At 51.3% G+C, this 17,638-nt stretch overlaps 1 protein-coding gene across 2 annotated transcripts in view; it reads left to right on the forward strand.

The window, feature by feature from the left end:
- Nucleotides 1–14,298, forward strand: part of LOC125508366 (tryptophan decarboxylase 2) — a 28,403-nt gene extending 14,105 nt beyond the window's left edge. For both annotated transcript variants that reach the window (XM_048673062.1, XM_048673061.1), the window contains 4 exons: nt 1,080–1,144; nt 13,508–13,631; nt 13,769–13,906; nt 13,994–14,298. In XM_048673062.1, coding sequence (XP_048529019.1) covers nt 1,080–1,144; nt 13,508–13,631; nt 13,769–13,906; nt 13,994–14,116 — 450 coding nt within the window. In that variant the 3' untranslated portion in view covers nt 14,117–14,298. The remainder of the gene's footprint in view (nt 1–1,079; nt 1,145–13,507; nt 13,632–13,768; nt 13,907–13,993) is intronic.
- The last annotated feature ends 3,340 nt before the right edge of the window (nt 14,299–17,638 follow it).

A 17,638-nucleotide genomic window follows, 5' to 3' on the forward strand; every position in this document is an offset into this window, starting at 1 on the left:
CTCTCATGAAGGTGCTAGGGTGGTACGGCAAGCTGCTGGATGATGGCACCTGCAAGACCGCTGAAACCACCAGCAACATCTGGAACCACTGGAAGTATTACACACACCTGAGATGGATTGTCCAGGTGGATTCTGCTCGGAGGAATAGAACCAAGCCTGAGAGTCAGGCTACATAGTCTCAGAGGTTCCAAATGTTGCTCACTGGGAGGTTCCAAACAAGAGCTATCAACCTCTGTGGCATCCTGTCTAGTTCGAACACCTCGCTTAGAGTATCACCGGTGCAACTCTCTGAACTCACTTGGAGGGACAAACAACTAACACTTGGTGGCTCCAATCAGGAAAATCACAGAGAAGATTATGAATGGAACTTTTGAGATTTGATTGAGTTTTTTAAGGTTTGAGTTTGAGCACTTAGCAAGAATTTCTTCTCCTCACTAGGGTCAAGATTTCCCTTTTGATAGTACTGGCATATTTATGACTCAAAGTGATCCTGTATCACAAAAGTCTAAAAAGTCCTTAATCATGCTGATTTCTTTGCAAAGATTTTGAGGGGTCGAAAACCATTTTCCAACTAGCATCTTTTAGGACTTTAGCTTATCATCACTAGAGTAAATTATTTGTTGTCCTGAAATATCAAAAGCCACTATGGTGGCCTAGATGCACTTTCAGATGGGAATGGCCCAGGGTAGGGCCAAAGTGTTGGGTGATACTATTCCTGGAGAGTAAATCCCATCCTCGTGTACGAGTGTGCGGTTGGCCACTTTTTCCCAAACCACAATGTAACAAAGTGTTTCTTTTCAAACAATGGTATGCAGAGCATTTGAGTATTCAGTCCACGAAGAAAAATTATCCCCTGCAGTTTTAATTGATTGACTTGACAAACTGAAAAATATATTTTCAAAAGAACAAAAAGAGTGTGTTGAAAGAACAATGGCATGTCTGTATTCCTGTAATGTGATCAAAAGAATTACGTGTAAAAGCTCATTACTGAGTTTCTACATTTGGAAATAAGCCAGCTTTGATGAGTTTACGTAAAATTATGTTTCGATTGTGACATAACAACTGTTTTACATTTTCAGGCTTCCCAAGCAAATTCTGTTGTTGATTTCAAGGATTGGCAAATTCCACTTGGTCGTCGTTTTAGGTGAAATCTTTTTGGCGACTTTGATAACCACCATTTGTCGAATGTACTGTTTTTCTTTTACAAATTTAATAGTTTGGTGCTTCCAATTTTGATAAGGAATTAATTTTCCCATACTTATATGTATTTGTTATTTGCTCTATAATTCTTTTTCCATAGAGAAATATATAGAGAACCCAGCATTCAAGGTGTGTCAGCTAGGTTCTATAAGCATGAAAATCTGGTCACACGTACACTCGGTTTTCCAAAAAGAATAGACCCTAAAAATATATTCTAATTTTAGAGGCCCAACCGCTCACAGCTTTCCACAATGTCGGCATTGTATGTGTCTACCGGTTGCTGCTCAGCTACGTCTATTGCCCACTTTGGATGAGGTTGCCAGTCCCCCCCCCCCCACCCCCCCCACACACACACCTAGATACTTACGAGCCCCCAGGCTTCTTCGAATTCGAAGATATAATTTTGAGGGTATTTTTGTTGAAAAATAGCGCCTGTTTGGTTTTGTGTCGAATATTTTGTCCAAGGTAGGTTACAGTTGGACTCTGAGTTGTACGGTGTGTAGAGTGTAGACAGGGTACGGAGTTATGTCCTTGTAGGACACTTGTATCCTAGGCCTCCTATATCATGTGGGGGTAGACACCTATATCATGTGGGGTGAACCTATGCCAACATAATAGCACAGACACACAGGGAGAGCCAGTGGCGTGTGCCAGCGCCAGGGCGGACAGGGTGCAGTATTGCGTCAGTATCATGGGGATGTAGCCGAGTTCGGTGAACCTTGTTAAAATCTCGATGTCATGCCTCATGTGATTGCTTGTCCTCGGTAAGATCAACTGCATACCTCAGTTTTTAATTTTAACAAGTGGTATCAGAGCGAGGTTGCACAAAAATCTGCCGGAAGCGGTCTTAATACCGGACAAAGTCGTCGGCGAGTTGTGATCCAGAAGCAGACATTGGTCGTATCGTAATCTTTACTGAAGCAATCAAGAGGAGCAGGTCGATTGCTCGATCATGGTGGTGGTGGAATCATGTAGCAACAGGTGTTCTCAATGTCTGAAAGCCGATGAGATCGATCAAAGTGGCTGCCGCATAACGCGCACACTCCAGCGCGTGGTGTGGCAGCGTGGAAGGGCCAGGCCTAGAGGCCCTGTCGGTGTACAAAAGTAGGGGCTCTCCTTTTAACCCCTTCACTTGTGCACGGGCAGTCAGAGCCGCGCCCGCGGCCACACTTAACAAGGCAGAGGAGGGAAGCCAGAGGGAAACCAAAGCATAAGACGACCAAAGCAACGCCAAGGCCCAAGGCGCAAAGAGAGCAAGAGGGCGAGGTGGACTCCCCTGGCAAGACCCTTGTCGGGGTGGCTTCCGCAGCCTCGGCAAGATCCTTGCCGGGGCAACTTGCCTGACGCCAGCAGAGTGCGCCACCCTTGAGCCCAAGGGATTCCAACACCATGTTGGAACCAAGGCTCGGGAGGCACCTCCGTGGCGGCATGCAGATCTTTGTAGAGATCTTAGATACGCAAGATCAGATGAGGACCAGAAGACGACGACCCCCGGCGAGATCCTTGCCGGGGACGACCACGACGCCATGGCAAGACCCTTGCCGGGGGCCCGGCAAGACCCTTGCCGAGGACACCAGCAGGGCCGTAGCCAGGCCCACGTCTGCCAAAGCTACACCGCCGTCCCCAAGCAGCTGCTAGCTCAACCAGCTGGGCGGGCACCTGCGTGGCGACGAGAGGCCTCTACACCGACTCAGCAAGCACCTGCGTGGTGACATGCAGATCTTTGTGAAGGCTCCACCACCGCGCCAGCCCAATAGCTAGCCAACGTGGTGCCACGACACCTCGTCAGCTCAGACGCCTGTCGGAGCCAGGCGTGGCGGCGACAGCTGGGACGTGCTTCCTTGCCGTCCCCGATAAAGTGAGATGGGCACGTCGGTAGCGCATTAAATGCGTTTGTCCGACGGGGCCAGAGGATAGACCCACCTACTGTAGACCTTTCCACCTCCTGTGTGCCACTGTGACAACCCCTTTTCGCCTATAAAAGGAGGTCTGAGGCGTCCAGGAGGGGGATTCAGATCTTTTGGGCAAAGTTGCACCCCGTAGCTAGCTCAAGAACACTCTCAATACACCCACCAAAGCAGGACCAGGGTTTTACGCATCTTTGCGGCCCGAACCTGGGTAAACGATTTGTGTGCTTCCTGTCAGACCCGCTCTTTTCACAACCCCGCGCCCGCCAACCGTAGAAGGGATCCCAGTGACCCCATAGGTGTTGATTTCCCCCGACATCTTTGGCGCGCCAGGTAAGGAGGCGCAGTTGTGGGAATCCGGCCTGGACGAAGCAACGGTTTCGTCGTGGTCGTCACTTCAAGCAAGGAGACGACCGAACAAATGACGTCGTCGGTGGACGTGGCAAACGCTCACGCAGCGACAGAAAAGCTAAGTCATACAAAACCTTGAGTAATTCTTTTTTACATATATGGTTATCGTCCTCGACGATCTTACCCTGTGTATGGCAAACCTGCACACAATAGGGCCCTACCACTATTGGCAATGCCCTCGTTCTGTTTCGAGTCCGCTCAACAGTCTGAGCGGCTGCGTCAAGAACGGCAGGGCGACCTTCTGCAATTGGCAACGCTCTTGTTCTGTCTCGAGTCCGCTCGACAGCTCGAGCTGCCGCTTCAAGAGCAGCGAGGTGGTTCACCCGGCAGCAAGCATGCCCGGCAGGCCATTGAGGATCCATCCTCAAGATGCCGCCTAGGCTTCCGCGCCGGCAAACCTACCCGAATAACGTAGGGCAGACATACAAAGGGAAATCGAACAGGAAAATAACATGCATCATTTCAAAAGTACTGCAGAGTTATATTACATCATTTGTCGCTGCGGTTCTAAATAAAGATAAAAATTGTCTTGGTCTTGAACCTGCAGCGGCGATAAGAAATGGGGTGCCTAGTCCCGACGCTGGCCTTGTACCCTCCGAACTCCGCCGATGCGGCCGATGACGGGCTTGGTGCGCTCCTCGAGCGGCGCGGGGTCCACGTCGTCTGGCAAGCTATCCAGCGAAGCTTCGAAGTCGAGGTCAGGGTTCCAGTATGCTATCTTGGTGAGGACCTTGGTCATGGCGCCCCGGCAAAGCCTCCGGGCCTCTTCGGCCAGAGAGGCCGCCCTGTTGGAGTGGAACCGCTCCAGGGCCCCGAGAACACCCTCGAAGAACAGATTTTGCCTGGCGTTAGGGCTCACGTTTGGCTCTGGGATGTACCTCACGTTTGGCATCCCCATGGAAGCCAGTTGCGTGGTGATCCTGTCGGCGACATCGACGAGGCGGCTGATCCAGAGCTTCTCGCCCGCCACGAACTATGCGTGGCTGGCGGCGTCGTTCTTCCGCAGATGTTTCTCCTCCAGAGTCTTGGTCAGGGCCCCCTCCCGGGCCCTGACCTCCGAGAGCGTCCCTTCGAGGCCCTCCAGCTTCAGCTTCAGGTCCTTGATGGACTCGTTGGCCGTGGAGAGCAGCTCGGCCTTCTCGAGGACTGCGGCCTGCGCGTCAGCCAAAGCGCCCTTGGCCGCGTCCCTCTCCCCCGTCAGCTCCTGGGCCTGCCGCTTCAGCCCGTCACGCTCCGCCTCCAGCTCGTTCACCTTGTCGGCGTGAACCTGGGCCTGAGCATTGAGGGCCTCCTTGTGCCTCTGCTCCAGTTCCCGGGTCCGCTGCATGACGAGCTCTTGGACCTCCTCGTCCTTGTCGCGGAGTGTCACGGCGAGCTTCTCGGCAAGGTCCTCCTCCTGGGAGTTCAGCTCGGCCTGGTGCTGGAGCCGAGCGGCCTCCTCCTTGGCGGCCTGTCGACTCGCCGTCTCCTGGGCCTTCTCGATGTCGGCCTGCTTCATGATGAGCTCCAGCTTGCGCTCGGCCAGCTGGTCCTGGACGGCCTTGAACTCCTCACGAGCCTGGTGGAACCAAGCCTGCGCCTCGGCGACGCGCTTTTCGAGGCCCGCCTTCGCCTTGTCCACCGCTGTCATCCTGGACTTGGCCTTGTCCAGGCGGGCACGGTGAAGTGCCTGGAGCTTGTGGAAGCTGGCGCTCATGCTCTGGAGGAGCCGCTCTTCCTGAGAACCGCCGCCGCCGACACTCGGTCCGTCGACGACCTCAAGCCCGGCGGCGCCAAGCACCTCATCGTCGAATACCTCCCCCTCGGCAGGCGCCCTGGCGCTCGCCGTCCATGGGAGGTGGACAAACAAGTCGCCCACCTTCAGATACTTGCCCGAGCCTGGGGGGCGGAGGAGGGAGGCTGGTCGTCGACCACCACCTCCTCGGCAGCGGCCTTGCTGGCCTTCCCGGCAGGCCCCTTGCCGGGCTCCCCGGCGGCATCCTCAGCAGTGTCCTTGGCGGCCTCCTCGGCGGCGATCCTCTCGGCCTCCGCCGTGGCGTCCTTGGCGACATCCTCGATGATGGTGTCTGCGTCCTCCCGATCCGCCGAGGGAGGATCTGGATATCAAGAAGGGGATGAGGCGAAGCCAAGGCCAAGATCTAGAAAGAAGAGAAAAAGAAAAAGGACGGAAGGCAAGTGGCTTACCCGTGCCGGGCTGGGAAGAAGAGGCCCCCTCCCCGCCAACATCTGGCGCCGAGGTGTGGCCACCAGCGCCCAAGCTTGCCTCCTCCTCCTCAGTGTGCATGGGCTCGGTGCTTGGCGCCCTTGCCGGGGACGCCCCTCGGGGCGGCGTGGTCGACGGAGGCGGCGTGTTGGGGGTAGCCCTCAGTGGCTCCTCCTGCTGCTGTCCTCCTCCTGCGATCACGGCAAAGTCAGCGCCAAGGATCGTACCCCCGACACACGTTGACGAGGGGCGGGTGATGAGCTTACGCTGGGGGCTGTGCCGGGGGCTGCTGTCCGGACTGCTCAACACCACCAGCGGTGTACCGGAAGTGCCTGCCGGGGGCTGGCCGCCCGCCGAAGACCTGGCCCTCTTCACCCTCTAGGCCAGTGTCTCCGCATCCCTGCCAAGATGAAAACAAATCAAGATAAGTGGCACGGTCCGAAGGGACGGAGTTGACAAAAGTCGAGGCACTTACTCATCCTCCGCTTCTTCCGCTGCCTTCCTCTTCCTCCTCGGGCTAAGGGACCCGAGGTCGAAGAAGACCTCCGTGTCGTCACCTGTGGGAGGAGGGGAAGCAGGTGGAGTTGGGGGACGCTTGGACGGAGAAGGGGCAGCTGCTTTCTTCTTCGCCACCGCGACCTTCACCGCCTTCCCCGCCGCCGCGGCCCTCGTCTGGCGCATGGACACCTCGGGAGTTTCTTGTGGTTGTGCGGCCCTGCCGGGCCGGACCGGCTCACCAGAGACGGCCCGCCGCAGGACACGCCCTCTCCTCGTGACCGGGGGCTTGACAGCCTCGGCCTCCTCCTCAGACGACTCGTCGGCGTCATCTTCGATGAGAGGGGCCCCGGTGCCGGCGCCGCTGGTCTTCCCAGCGGATTCCACCCATTGGGCGAGCTCCTTCTCCTCCGCGGCCGTCGCGGCCTCGTCCTCCACGCCGCTAGCGCTGCCGGCCTCCCTGGCGAGCTCCGCTTCCGTCGCCCTGGCGGCAATGTAGTCCAACTCCGCCTGGGTGGTGTCCTGGACGAGCAGCGGCTTGGCGCGGACATACCCCTCCACCAAGGTGTCGAAGAACTCCTGCACCTTTTCCTCCTCCGGCTCGGCCCAATTCGGGTTGAGGCCGTGTGCGTTGAAGTCCGGCATCATGGCAATGATGTTGGACTGGCGAGAATTGTTGCTCAGCGGGACTACCCTCGCTGGCAACCCAAACAAGGGCCCCTTGGCGACCTTGCCGGCCTTCGCGGCCTTGCCGGACCTCTCGGCTCTGCCGTTGCGGCTCATGTCGAGCTGAAAGAGCCGCTGGCAGAAGTGAGCATGCGCCAACACCGTGAAGTTGTGGTTCAGGCCAGGGCGGAGCCGCATGATGTCGGCCGTGTTGCTGAAAAGCCAAGCCGGCCTCCCCTTGTTGTGCAGAGGAGCGATGCGGCGGCAGATGAAATCCGCCTCGATCATCTCCAGGGTGAGCCCGGCAGCGGCAAGGCGGTGGATCCTGGTGGTGGCGACCATGAGCTTATCCTGGGCATCGACGTCGCTCGAGTCATCTCTGCGAGCCGGCGGCGCCTGGCGAACCTGGCAGAACTCCTGTGGGTCCTCCTCAATCCAGCACCATCGGCTCCGCCACTCCTCCCACCTCCCCATCTGGGCGCCCTCTGGATACGTCCCCCTCTCCAGGGCCCTTGGGATCCAAGTGACACAGCCAGAGATGGCGCCCCTCCTCTGGATCCGAGGGTAAAAGTAGTGGCGGAAGAGCGCCGTGCTGGGGAACACTCCGGCAAAGCCCTCACAGAGGTGGGCGAAAAGAGCCATGCACGCTACGGCATTCGGAGTAAAATCTAGAAGGTGAAAGCCGTATGTGTGCATGATGTCATTGAAGAAATCGGAGAAACGGGGGCAGAGGCCGCAAGAAAAGTAGTCGACGAAGAATGGGTACCAATTCGGGGCGGCCTTGGCGCAATCCGCAGGGATGACACGCTTGGCCGGGTGCCCCGTCTTGACCCCCCACAGCGGCCTGAAGTTGTCCCGGAGGTGGACCACGTCGACCGTCGAGGGAAAGTAGGCGAGCTGCGTCCGCCGCGCCGCCGACTCATTCTCTGACGGCTCTGTCCCTCCGGCGTCCTTGGCCGCTCCTTTGCCCTTGCCGGTCTTGGGTGCCATGGCGGCTGCGAAAGGAGGAGGGGGAAGGGCGGTGAAAACGCAGTGGCGGCGGGCGAGAGCAGAGGCGTGAGGAGGAAGGAGGGGACGGCGGTTCCGAGATTGGAGAAGACGCAGGGGGTAAATGAGCAGCGCGCCCGTGGTCGTTCCTTTTTACGAGGAAGGCGCGGGCCGCCTCTTTACCACGATGTGACGCATGCGTGCGGGAACCGCCCCACGCATGACCCCCACGTCACGCACGACCCTCCACGTCGCGCGTTCGACGCCGGTCGTGGGGAAGCGCAGCGGACGGGAAGTTACTGCGGTAAAATCCGCCCCACCTGCCCGCGTACCGTTCTAGGCCTAGCCCAACAACGCGGCGCGCTTATGTGTGGCCCAGGCCCGGGGGCTCCTGTCGGTGTACAAAAGTAGGGGCTCTCCTTTTGACCCCTTTACTTGTGCACGGGCAGTCAGAGCCGCGCCCGCGGCCACACTTAACAAGGCAGGGGAGGGAAGCCGGAGGGAAACCAAAGCATAAGACGACCAAAGCAACGCCAAGGTGCAAAGAGAGCAAGAGGGCGAGGTGGACTCCCCCGGCAAGACCCTTGCCGGGGTGGCTTCCGCAGCCTCGGCAAGATCCTTGCCGGGGCAACTTGCCTGACGCCAGCAGAGCGCGCCACCCTTGAGCCCAAGGGATTCCAACACCATGTTGGAACCAAGGCTCAGGAGGCACCTCCGTGGCGGCATGCAGATCTTTGTAGAGATCTTAGATACGCAAGATCAGATGAGGACCAGAAGACGACAACCCCCGGCGAGATCCTTGCCGGGGACGACCACGACGCCACGACAAGACCATTGCCGGGGGCCGGCAAGACCCTTGCCGAGGACACCAGCAGGGCCGTAGCCAGGCCCACGTCTGCCAAAGCTACACCGCCGTCCCTAAGTAGCTGCTAGCTCAACCAGCTGGGCGGGCACCTGCGTGGCGACGAGCGGCCTCTACTCCGACTCAGCAAGCACCTGCGTGGTGACATGCAGATCTTCGTGAAGGCTCCACCACCGCGCCAGCCCAACAGCCAGCCAACGTGGCGCCACGATACCTCGTCAGCTCAGACGCGTGTCGAAGCCAGGCGTGGCGGCGACAGCTGGGACGTGCTTCCTTGCCGTCCCCGATAAAGTGAGATGGGCACGTCGGCAGCGCATTAAATGCGTTTGTCCGACGGGGCCAAAGGATAGACTCACCTACTGTAGACCTTTCCACCTCCTGTGTGCCACTCTGGCAACCCCTTTTCGCCTATAAAAGGAGGCCTGAGGCGTTCAGGAGGGGGATTCGGATCTTTTAGGCAAAGTTGCACCCCGTAGCTAGCTCAAGAACACAAGAGCACTCTCAATACACCCACCAAAGTAGAACTAGGGTTTTACGCATCTTTGCGGCCCGAACCTGGGTAAACGATCCATGTGCTTCCTGTCAGACCCGCTCTTTTCACAACCCCGCGCCCGCCAACCGTAGAAGGGATTCCAGTGATCCCATAGGTGTCGATTTCCCCCGACAGGCCCGAGCTGCGCGCGAGGCCTAGGCAACATCGAGAGCGCGCGTGGCCCAAGCATGGGAGCAAGAGAACACAACCCATGCGAGCTGAGGCAGCAGGCTGATTGGCTTCAAGACAAGACAAGCACGTGAGAGGCTGCTTAGGCACGAGATTTGTTGGAAAAAAGACTGCCAAGGCTAAGCCCAGGTGTTCGGTCTTTTCGGTTTGCTCTGTCCGGTCTTTTCAGTCTTTCATAATTGACGACCGAAATTATTTCGGTCTTCTCAGTTCTCCACTATTCAGTCTTCGGTTTTTATAGGATGGTGTTCGGTCCCGACCAAACAGACCAAATTTTATGCTACAACTCAGACCATGTACATTATAGTACTAGTACAAGTGTATGCAAGCAGAACTCAGACAAGCTATGTGTAACAGGTGTATGCAACCAGAATTCAGAGTTCAGATAACATGTGTATATAGTAGATGTATGTAACCAGAATTGTGCCATAAACATCCAGATCAGGCAAAGGATTGTGCTAATTGTTCCATAAATATCCAAAGAGTTGTGCTAATTTGGTCTACCTGGTTTATTCGGTCATCCAAAGATGAAGACCGGTCCGACCGGTCTTTATGGGTTTGGTCTCGGTCTTTACGGGTCCAGTCTTTGGTTTTTATGCCCGGACTTAGCTAGGGCCAGTGTGTGTACAGGAGCAGTTTGGCTGGATCAACTTTGGTCTTTTTCTGCTACAAGGTGCATGGAGAAGCTACAACAACAAATAGAAACAATAAAATAATATTGTGCAAAAGCTTGAAACACGTGGACAGGCTACGGAGGCGCGCGGACAGCCGTGTCAATGGTTGCAGTCGCACAAGTTCTGTAGGGGCATTGAGTAATGCATGAATATGTTGGGCTGACACGATGTGGGATGAAGCATGATTGCAGTGGCACAAGTTCGGCTCAAGTTCGGCTGAGGTCAGACACATAAGGCGGGTGGGCTGAATAGTCCGGCGGATTGACAGGATATCGGTTGGAATAGAAGACGGTGGTGATATCCGTGACAATGACATGATGTTGATTGTGGCCGACTTCTAGGCGTGGAAACAAGAGCGCCGCCCCGAGGGCTTGTGTGCTTCGACATGGTGAGTATGCGGGGTTGATTCAAACATCAAAGCATGGAAATGACGGTGACCCAAGGGTGGACTCGTCATTCACCATGGCGTCATGTTGAAGGTGGAGCTGGAGTCTGAGGAAAGACTTCACTCGACACTGAGGAGGGGATACGACATAAATCGATGGAGAGTCGAAGCCTATTTCGGCGAGAAGCGAGTAACATATTGTTCGGGCTGGAGCACAGTGGTCTAAAGGATGCGTGAACTTCGCAATCGGTCGGTGATGATCGGTGGTTCTCTGCAGTGGGGGTTGGTGGTGTGGGCTAGCTACCCAGGAGACTTGACCGAGACAGCAAAGGCTCCAAGCGGTGATAGTGGCGAGGCGTGCGGCAAGCACGGGACATGACGACATGCCAAGGCATTGGTGGTCAGACAAAGTGTGCAGAGGGTGCTGAAGCAGCGTTGGCCATACCAAATTCAAGTTGGTGACTGAGTCTATCGATACCGGGAGATGGATGCGAGTTGACCATGGAGAATCCGAGAAAGTGGTGGAAATTATGAAATGTCAAAAACTTGAAGAACATATGGCCGTATACTTTGTGGTGTTCAGTGCACATGACAAAGTGCGGATGACAAGTACAGAAGGAGGCGGATTGCTATAGTTGTGGGCATGTAAAAGACTATCCGAAAAAGAGGGTGAGACAACTGCGAGGATGTTGAGTTTGAGTAACTCTTATATGTGGTCCAGTAGTTTATTTGTTCACTTCCATGCAGATCTGCAATTAGTGTGTGATGGCGTTGAGAGGATACTCTAAGTTGGGAGCGAAAACAAGAGTAAAGAGGAACTTTATTTCTCTCGAGTGTTGACTGTGGTCAAGAAAAGAAGAGACTCTAGTTGCAGGTGGAGTCGTGTGGAGTCTGGGAGTAGCAGTGGTGCTCATGGAATAAGCTCTAGTCCAATGTGCATTGAAGTTTGACACATACACGAACTCAAGGTGGCGAAAATATTCGCCAAGGTAGAGTTTGTTGGAGTATCGAATATTTTTTACAATGGTTGGACTCGAGTCGTACGGTGTGTAGACAGAGTATGGAGTCATGTCCTTGTAGGACACTTGTATCATAGGGCTACTATAATGTGTAGGGGTAGACACACAATGTAATCAACCTATACCTAGTAATAAAGAGGGGACTGTTTCTGCCTGTCCGTAGCGCATTTTGCAGAAAATCCCCTGAATTTTTAGGGAATCAACCCGCAGTCCACCCTTAAGTGGCAGCAAACAATTTTTTTCACAAGTGATAAGTGCCACACGTCAAGTACGTGGCACTCCGGCTCTGACATTTTTTGATGACAATTCCAGTCATGGCAAGGATGGAAAATTCCATTGACAGGACAAGTTTCTGTCAAAAATAAATTGAAGCACGAAAGTTGCCATGCTTGGCAACTAAAGTTGCCATCCTCACGTCATTAAATTTGCCATAAAAAATGTTTAGAGTTGACATGTGCTCGTACCTGATGTGTTGCACTTATCAGGCCCCCCTGCCTTCGCTAGCAATTAACCAACAGTCCACCTTTAGGTGACAAGAATTAAAGTGAAAATCCCTTGATATTTGGGTTCATCAACCCGCGGTCCTTCTACAATAAATGCTTTTCAAAAATATTCATATCTTTTAAACCCTAACTCCAATTTTTAACATGTTATATATGAACTTTGATTAGAAAAATATGTAGAATCTAAATATGATGTTACCTGTTAACCATTTTTAAAATGCTTTTTAGGGTGCAATCTTAATTAATAGCGCATGATCTGTCTTTTCTCATACCGGCGCCAATCCGGATTGCAAATGAACACCTCAACAAAACCAGATTGGAGACGAAAGAAACCATCAATAATCACGCATGCATGCCTTAAAACCTCATAGGGGAAATAAGAAAACAGATTGCTCATCTTATGCCGAGAGAGAGAGAGACGTCTTAGGATTGACCACATTCAAACGTGTTGTGGTTGTGTGAGCACTGAGGACACTGTCGGTGAGGGTGGGAAGGACACCGTCGGTGAGGGCGGGAAGGAGGATAAATGGCAACACATATGGGATACCATGGTCAAATAAAGGACCTGGACCTATTGGGGTCTTGAGTCATGGTTATTGGGTTAGGGGCATGTGGTATTTTTTTTCTCCGGTTGCAATGCACGGGTTCTTTTGCTAGTGCTAATATCATAGCACATGGACGCAGGGAGGGCCGGCGACATGTGCCGGTGCCCGGGTGGCTGGGGCGCGGCGTTGGTATTATCATGGGGAGGAGCGCACATAGTCAGCCCCAGCGGTGTAGCTAAGTTCGGTGAACCTTGTTAACAAATCCCGGTGTCAACAAATCTCTGTGTCGTGCCTCGTGTGATTACTCAGTAGATCGACTATGTACGTCGGATTAATTCTAACACCACGTAGGCAAGCCATAGCTGGGTAGGGCCTGCGATGAACCACTTATCCACATTTAGGACCTAGATATGCATTCTCATACTTATGGGACCGAACTGACACAACTCAAATACTTTCAGGACCTCCGATGCCTCTTACTCTAATATATGCAAATGGAATTGAAATAATTAGACAGCTTACCCAATTACTTTCTCATTGGTACCCATGGTGTTGACGTCATTGGATTGAGTTGCCATACATGATCTTTTCCCTGACCAAGCCATTTATTTTGGTGTCCAAAATAATTCAAGAAATGCATAACTAGCGTGACATGGATGCATTGAAATGATTAAGAACCCAACTTGTTCACCAAGCAGTCAAATATGGCTATATTATCAAAAGAACATGAACCAGTATGGCTATTATAGAAAGAAGAATCTTACAATTAATGTTGTTCAGCACCATATATCCATATAGTTGACCTCTGACTTTCTAAATGCAGTCACTATGACAGTATGAGTCATCGCACTGTTGTTGACATTATATGTGGTAGTTCCTTGCATGACAATTAAATTGATTTCTCTTACCAAGTGGAACCTTTCTTTTAGATCACTCAAGCTATGGATGGTCTTGAGGCTTTATGGCGTGGAAAATCTGCAGAGTTATATCAGAAAGCACATACAGTTGGCTGAACAGTTTGAACAACTTGTACTATCTGACTCAAGATTTGAGGTAAAAGAATATATATATATATATATATATAATGATATTATTAAACTCTCTCTGCTGTAGTTTAAAGGCACATCATAGTTTATTCTTCAGTTGGAAATCTTTATTTTACAAATTTCTTATTTACTTCATTAATTCAGGTTGTGACTCCGAGACTTTTTTCCCTTGTTTGTTTCCGCCTTCTGCCCCCAACTTCTGAGGATGAGGGTGGTCGTCAACTTAACTATGACCTAATGGATGCTGCTAACTCAAGTGGGAAGATCTTCATCTCACATACGGTTGGTTATTAGCAATCTGTCGATGATCTGGATATCTGTTCATGAAGCATAATCCACTGATTTCCTTTATGGTTCCTATTTCAACAGGTTCTTGCTGGTAAGTTTGTCTTGAGATTTGCGGTTGGAGCACCGCTGACAGAGGAGCAACATGTGGATGCCGCTTGGAAGCTCTTGCAAGATGAGGCCACCAAGCTCTCAGGAAGTGCGTAGGTTACTATAATGGCAATTGTTCATTGATTAAGCTGCACTGTTCAGGCCTATTATCATGATAAGCTTTTACAGCTGCTCATACAAACAGTTTCTGAAAGAAACTTGGACAGTTGAAATACGAAACTACTATACGCATACGATCTTTCCTTGTCATGTTAAATCCAATGCTTACTGAACTTTCATTCCATGCGCCAACGGCTTGATTTGTCGTATTGGATAGGAATCAATCAGGAAAAATCCTTGAAATAATATTAACCCCCATATTAGTCCGAAAATGAGCACATTAATTTGACCTGGGAGCAGTTATTGCGATAGTCCAGCTACCTAACCACCCAAAAATCAGCCAAATTCAAAATTTGGTTTATAATTTATTGTTGGAACTAAATGGTAGAGGAGGATCATTACGTTGTGTGTTAATGGCATGTAGAAGATAGCATGATATACATTCGACTCTGACGCAAAATAGAGTTCTATGTTTCTTGACGCATCTGCGGAGCAGAACATGTCACATATATTTGGCATGCATCGTCCATGGAATATTTGATTTGATGTGCACCTGTGTTTCTTTACGTTCATGTGCTGGTTTAAACAATGTTGGCTATATGCATATTCCAGAAAAGGGTGCGGGTTTAGAGAATGTTGGCTCAGACTGTAGAATGTAAAATCTTGTATTCCCCCCGTTCCTAAATACACAAGTCTTTTTAGACATTTTAAATGAACTATAACACATGAATGTATGTAGACATATTTTAGAGTGTAGATTTATTTATTTTGCTCTATATGTAGTCACTTATTGGAATCCAATATGAATTACATACGGAGCAAAATGAGTGAATCTACACTCTAAACTACGTCTATATACATCCATACGATAGTCCATCTTGAAATCTCTAGAAAAACTTATATTTAGGAACGGAGGGAATATTTAGAAACGGAGAGAGTAGATCGCTAAACATATTTTGTTTGGAGGGATACTCATCCCGAAACATCATTATACAGTGTTTCTTCATACACTCCGGTGCAAAATGGAGAAAAAGGGAAAGAGTTAATGGGATCAAGCAAACGGTGTGTGCTGGACTAACAATCTAACATGATGTGGGCTAGGTCACGAATCGGGCTCCATTCATGACGAATTCAAATCACAGGGACCCGCAAAAAAAAGAATTCAAATCACAGGGAGGATTTGGAAAGAGGAGTTCCTCTTTTACAAGCCACACGCACGCACATTTTTTTTTGAGGCAACCACACGCACGCACATGAAACTAGTCGCTTGCCAGCTGCCACTGATTTCCTATCGCTCTGCGGTCTAAGTACACAAGGCCAGTTTAGGCCCATTCCGGCCAGCGAGCCGAGCTGGCAAGTGAGGCTGCCACTTGGCCTGTTCTTCTGTTTGAACTACGACTTGGCGCTCCCCTTGATCGCTGACAATCCATCCTCCCTGGAAATGGCTTGCCTCCATGCCGACGCTCTCGGAAACTTCTGCTTTAGCGTGACCTAGTCTTCCCAAGTAACCATGTCCACAGGTGTAGCGTTCCACTCGACTAGAACTTGGACGATGGAATCGGAGCCATGCCTGGTCACCCGTTGTTGCATAATTTGTTCTGGGAAGTGAAACTGATCATTAGGCGAAGGAAGTTGAGAGAGTACCTGACAGTCTGGGGCAAGAACTTTCCAGAGTAAGGAAACGTGGAACACCGGGTGTACTTTGCTCGTTGGAGGCAAGTCCAATTTATGTGCTACTACGCCGACGCGCTCAAGGATTTCAAACGGGCCATAGAACTTAAATGCCAGTTTGTGGTTGGCCCGCGGCGCCACCGGTGACTGCGGATAGGGTTGAAGCTTGAGGAAAACCCTATCTCCCATTGCAAAGACACGATCAGTATGATGCATGTCTACTTGATTTTTCATACGTTGTTGGGCGCAGAGCAAGTGTTGCGCTAGAGACTCCAGCACAACGCTCCGATCTTCAAGCCACTATTGCAGATCAGGGGACTGTATCTTATCATCAGCAGACAGACCAAAGTGGCGCGGGCTATGCCCATAGATGATCTCGAATGGTGTGTTGCCCGTAGCAGAATGCCAATTTGTGTTGTACCAGAGTTCACAAAGGGAGATCCACTTTGCCCAATGCGGCGGATGCCCACTAACAAAACAACGCAAGAAACATTCTACCTACTGATTGACGCGTTCAATTTGGCCGTAAGACTGTGGATGGCAGGCAGAGCTCATGCGGAGAAGAATACTATATTTCTGAAAGAGTTGACTCCAAAATTTATTGGTAAAAATCCTGTCGTGGTCAGACACAATCGGCTAGGGCATACCGTGCAGCTTGTAGACGGAGTTTAGGAAAGCCTCAACAACAGTTTCAGCAGTAAAAGAGTGGTGCATGGGGGGTAAAATGCCTGTACATGGAGAGCTTGTCAATGACCACAAGCAAGCAATTGTAACGACCCGAAGGAGGAAGCCCTTCAACAAAGTCCATGGTGACCATCTCCCAAGGTAGACTGGGCACTGGAAGGGGGGGGGTGAAGCAAACTTGGGTAGGGGATGCGTTCAGGTTTTGCCTGCTGACAGATCAAACATTGTTGTACATAGGTTTTATAAATCCTCGCATGCCCTTCCACCTGAACAGTTTCCTGGCACATTTAAATGTCATGGGGAAACTCAAATGACCACCCAAGGGGCTATCATGGAAAGCAGCAACAACTTTGTCGTATAGAGCTAGGTCACATCCAATCCAAACACATTTCCCTTGCCGCATTACACCAGCTTTGAGAGAAAACTTATCATCAGAAACAGGGGACACTAATAGACGTTGCGGCAATTCCGAAGCAAGGGGTCATTGGTGTAACTCTGAATTATATCATCAAGCCAAGCATGCTGAGCAGAGGAGTGGCCTTCTGGACAGTGAGTCAACTGCACTATTTTCAACACCCTTCTTATATACAATGGTGTATTGCAACCCTAACAGCTTAGTCAGTGCTTTCTGCTGCAATCTAGTGTGTAGTCTTTGTTCAGATAAACAAGCTAGACTATGTTGATCAATTTTAATGATAAATTCAGAAAGTTGCAAGTCCTAGCGCCAATGCTCAAATGCAAGAGGATGCCAAGTACTCCTTTTCATAGACTGATAAAGTTTGGCTTCTGGGCCCAAGGGATTTACTAACATAAGCAAGGGGTGCCTATCTTGCATGAGTACTGCTCCTACACCCACATCACATGCATCAATTTCTACTACAAATGTCTTTGAAAAATCTGGAAGAGCAAGAATAGGAGCCGAAACTAATGCCTATTCAAGGAGCACAAATGCCTATTGCTCATTATTTGTTCGGTGAAAAGGAACTCCCTTCTTTAGAAGGTTCGTTAAGGGCTTGCTCAACATGCCATAGTGGGAAATGAATTTCCTGTAATACCCAGCAAGACCAAAAAATCCTCTAACTTCCTTAGCAGAGACAAACATTGGCCACTCCTTTATAGAAGAATTCTTAGAGGGATCAGTAGCAACTCCTTGACCACTGATTA

Source organism: Triticum urartu, chromosome 5 (assembly GCF_003073215.2).
Source record: "Triticum urartu cultivar G1812 chromosome 5, Tu2.1, whole genome shotgun sequence".
Classification (NCBI taxonomy): domain Eukaryota; kingdom Viridiplantae; phylum Streptophyta; class Magnoliopsida; order Poales; family Poaceae; genus Triticum; species Triticum urartu.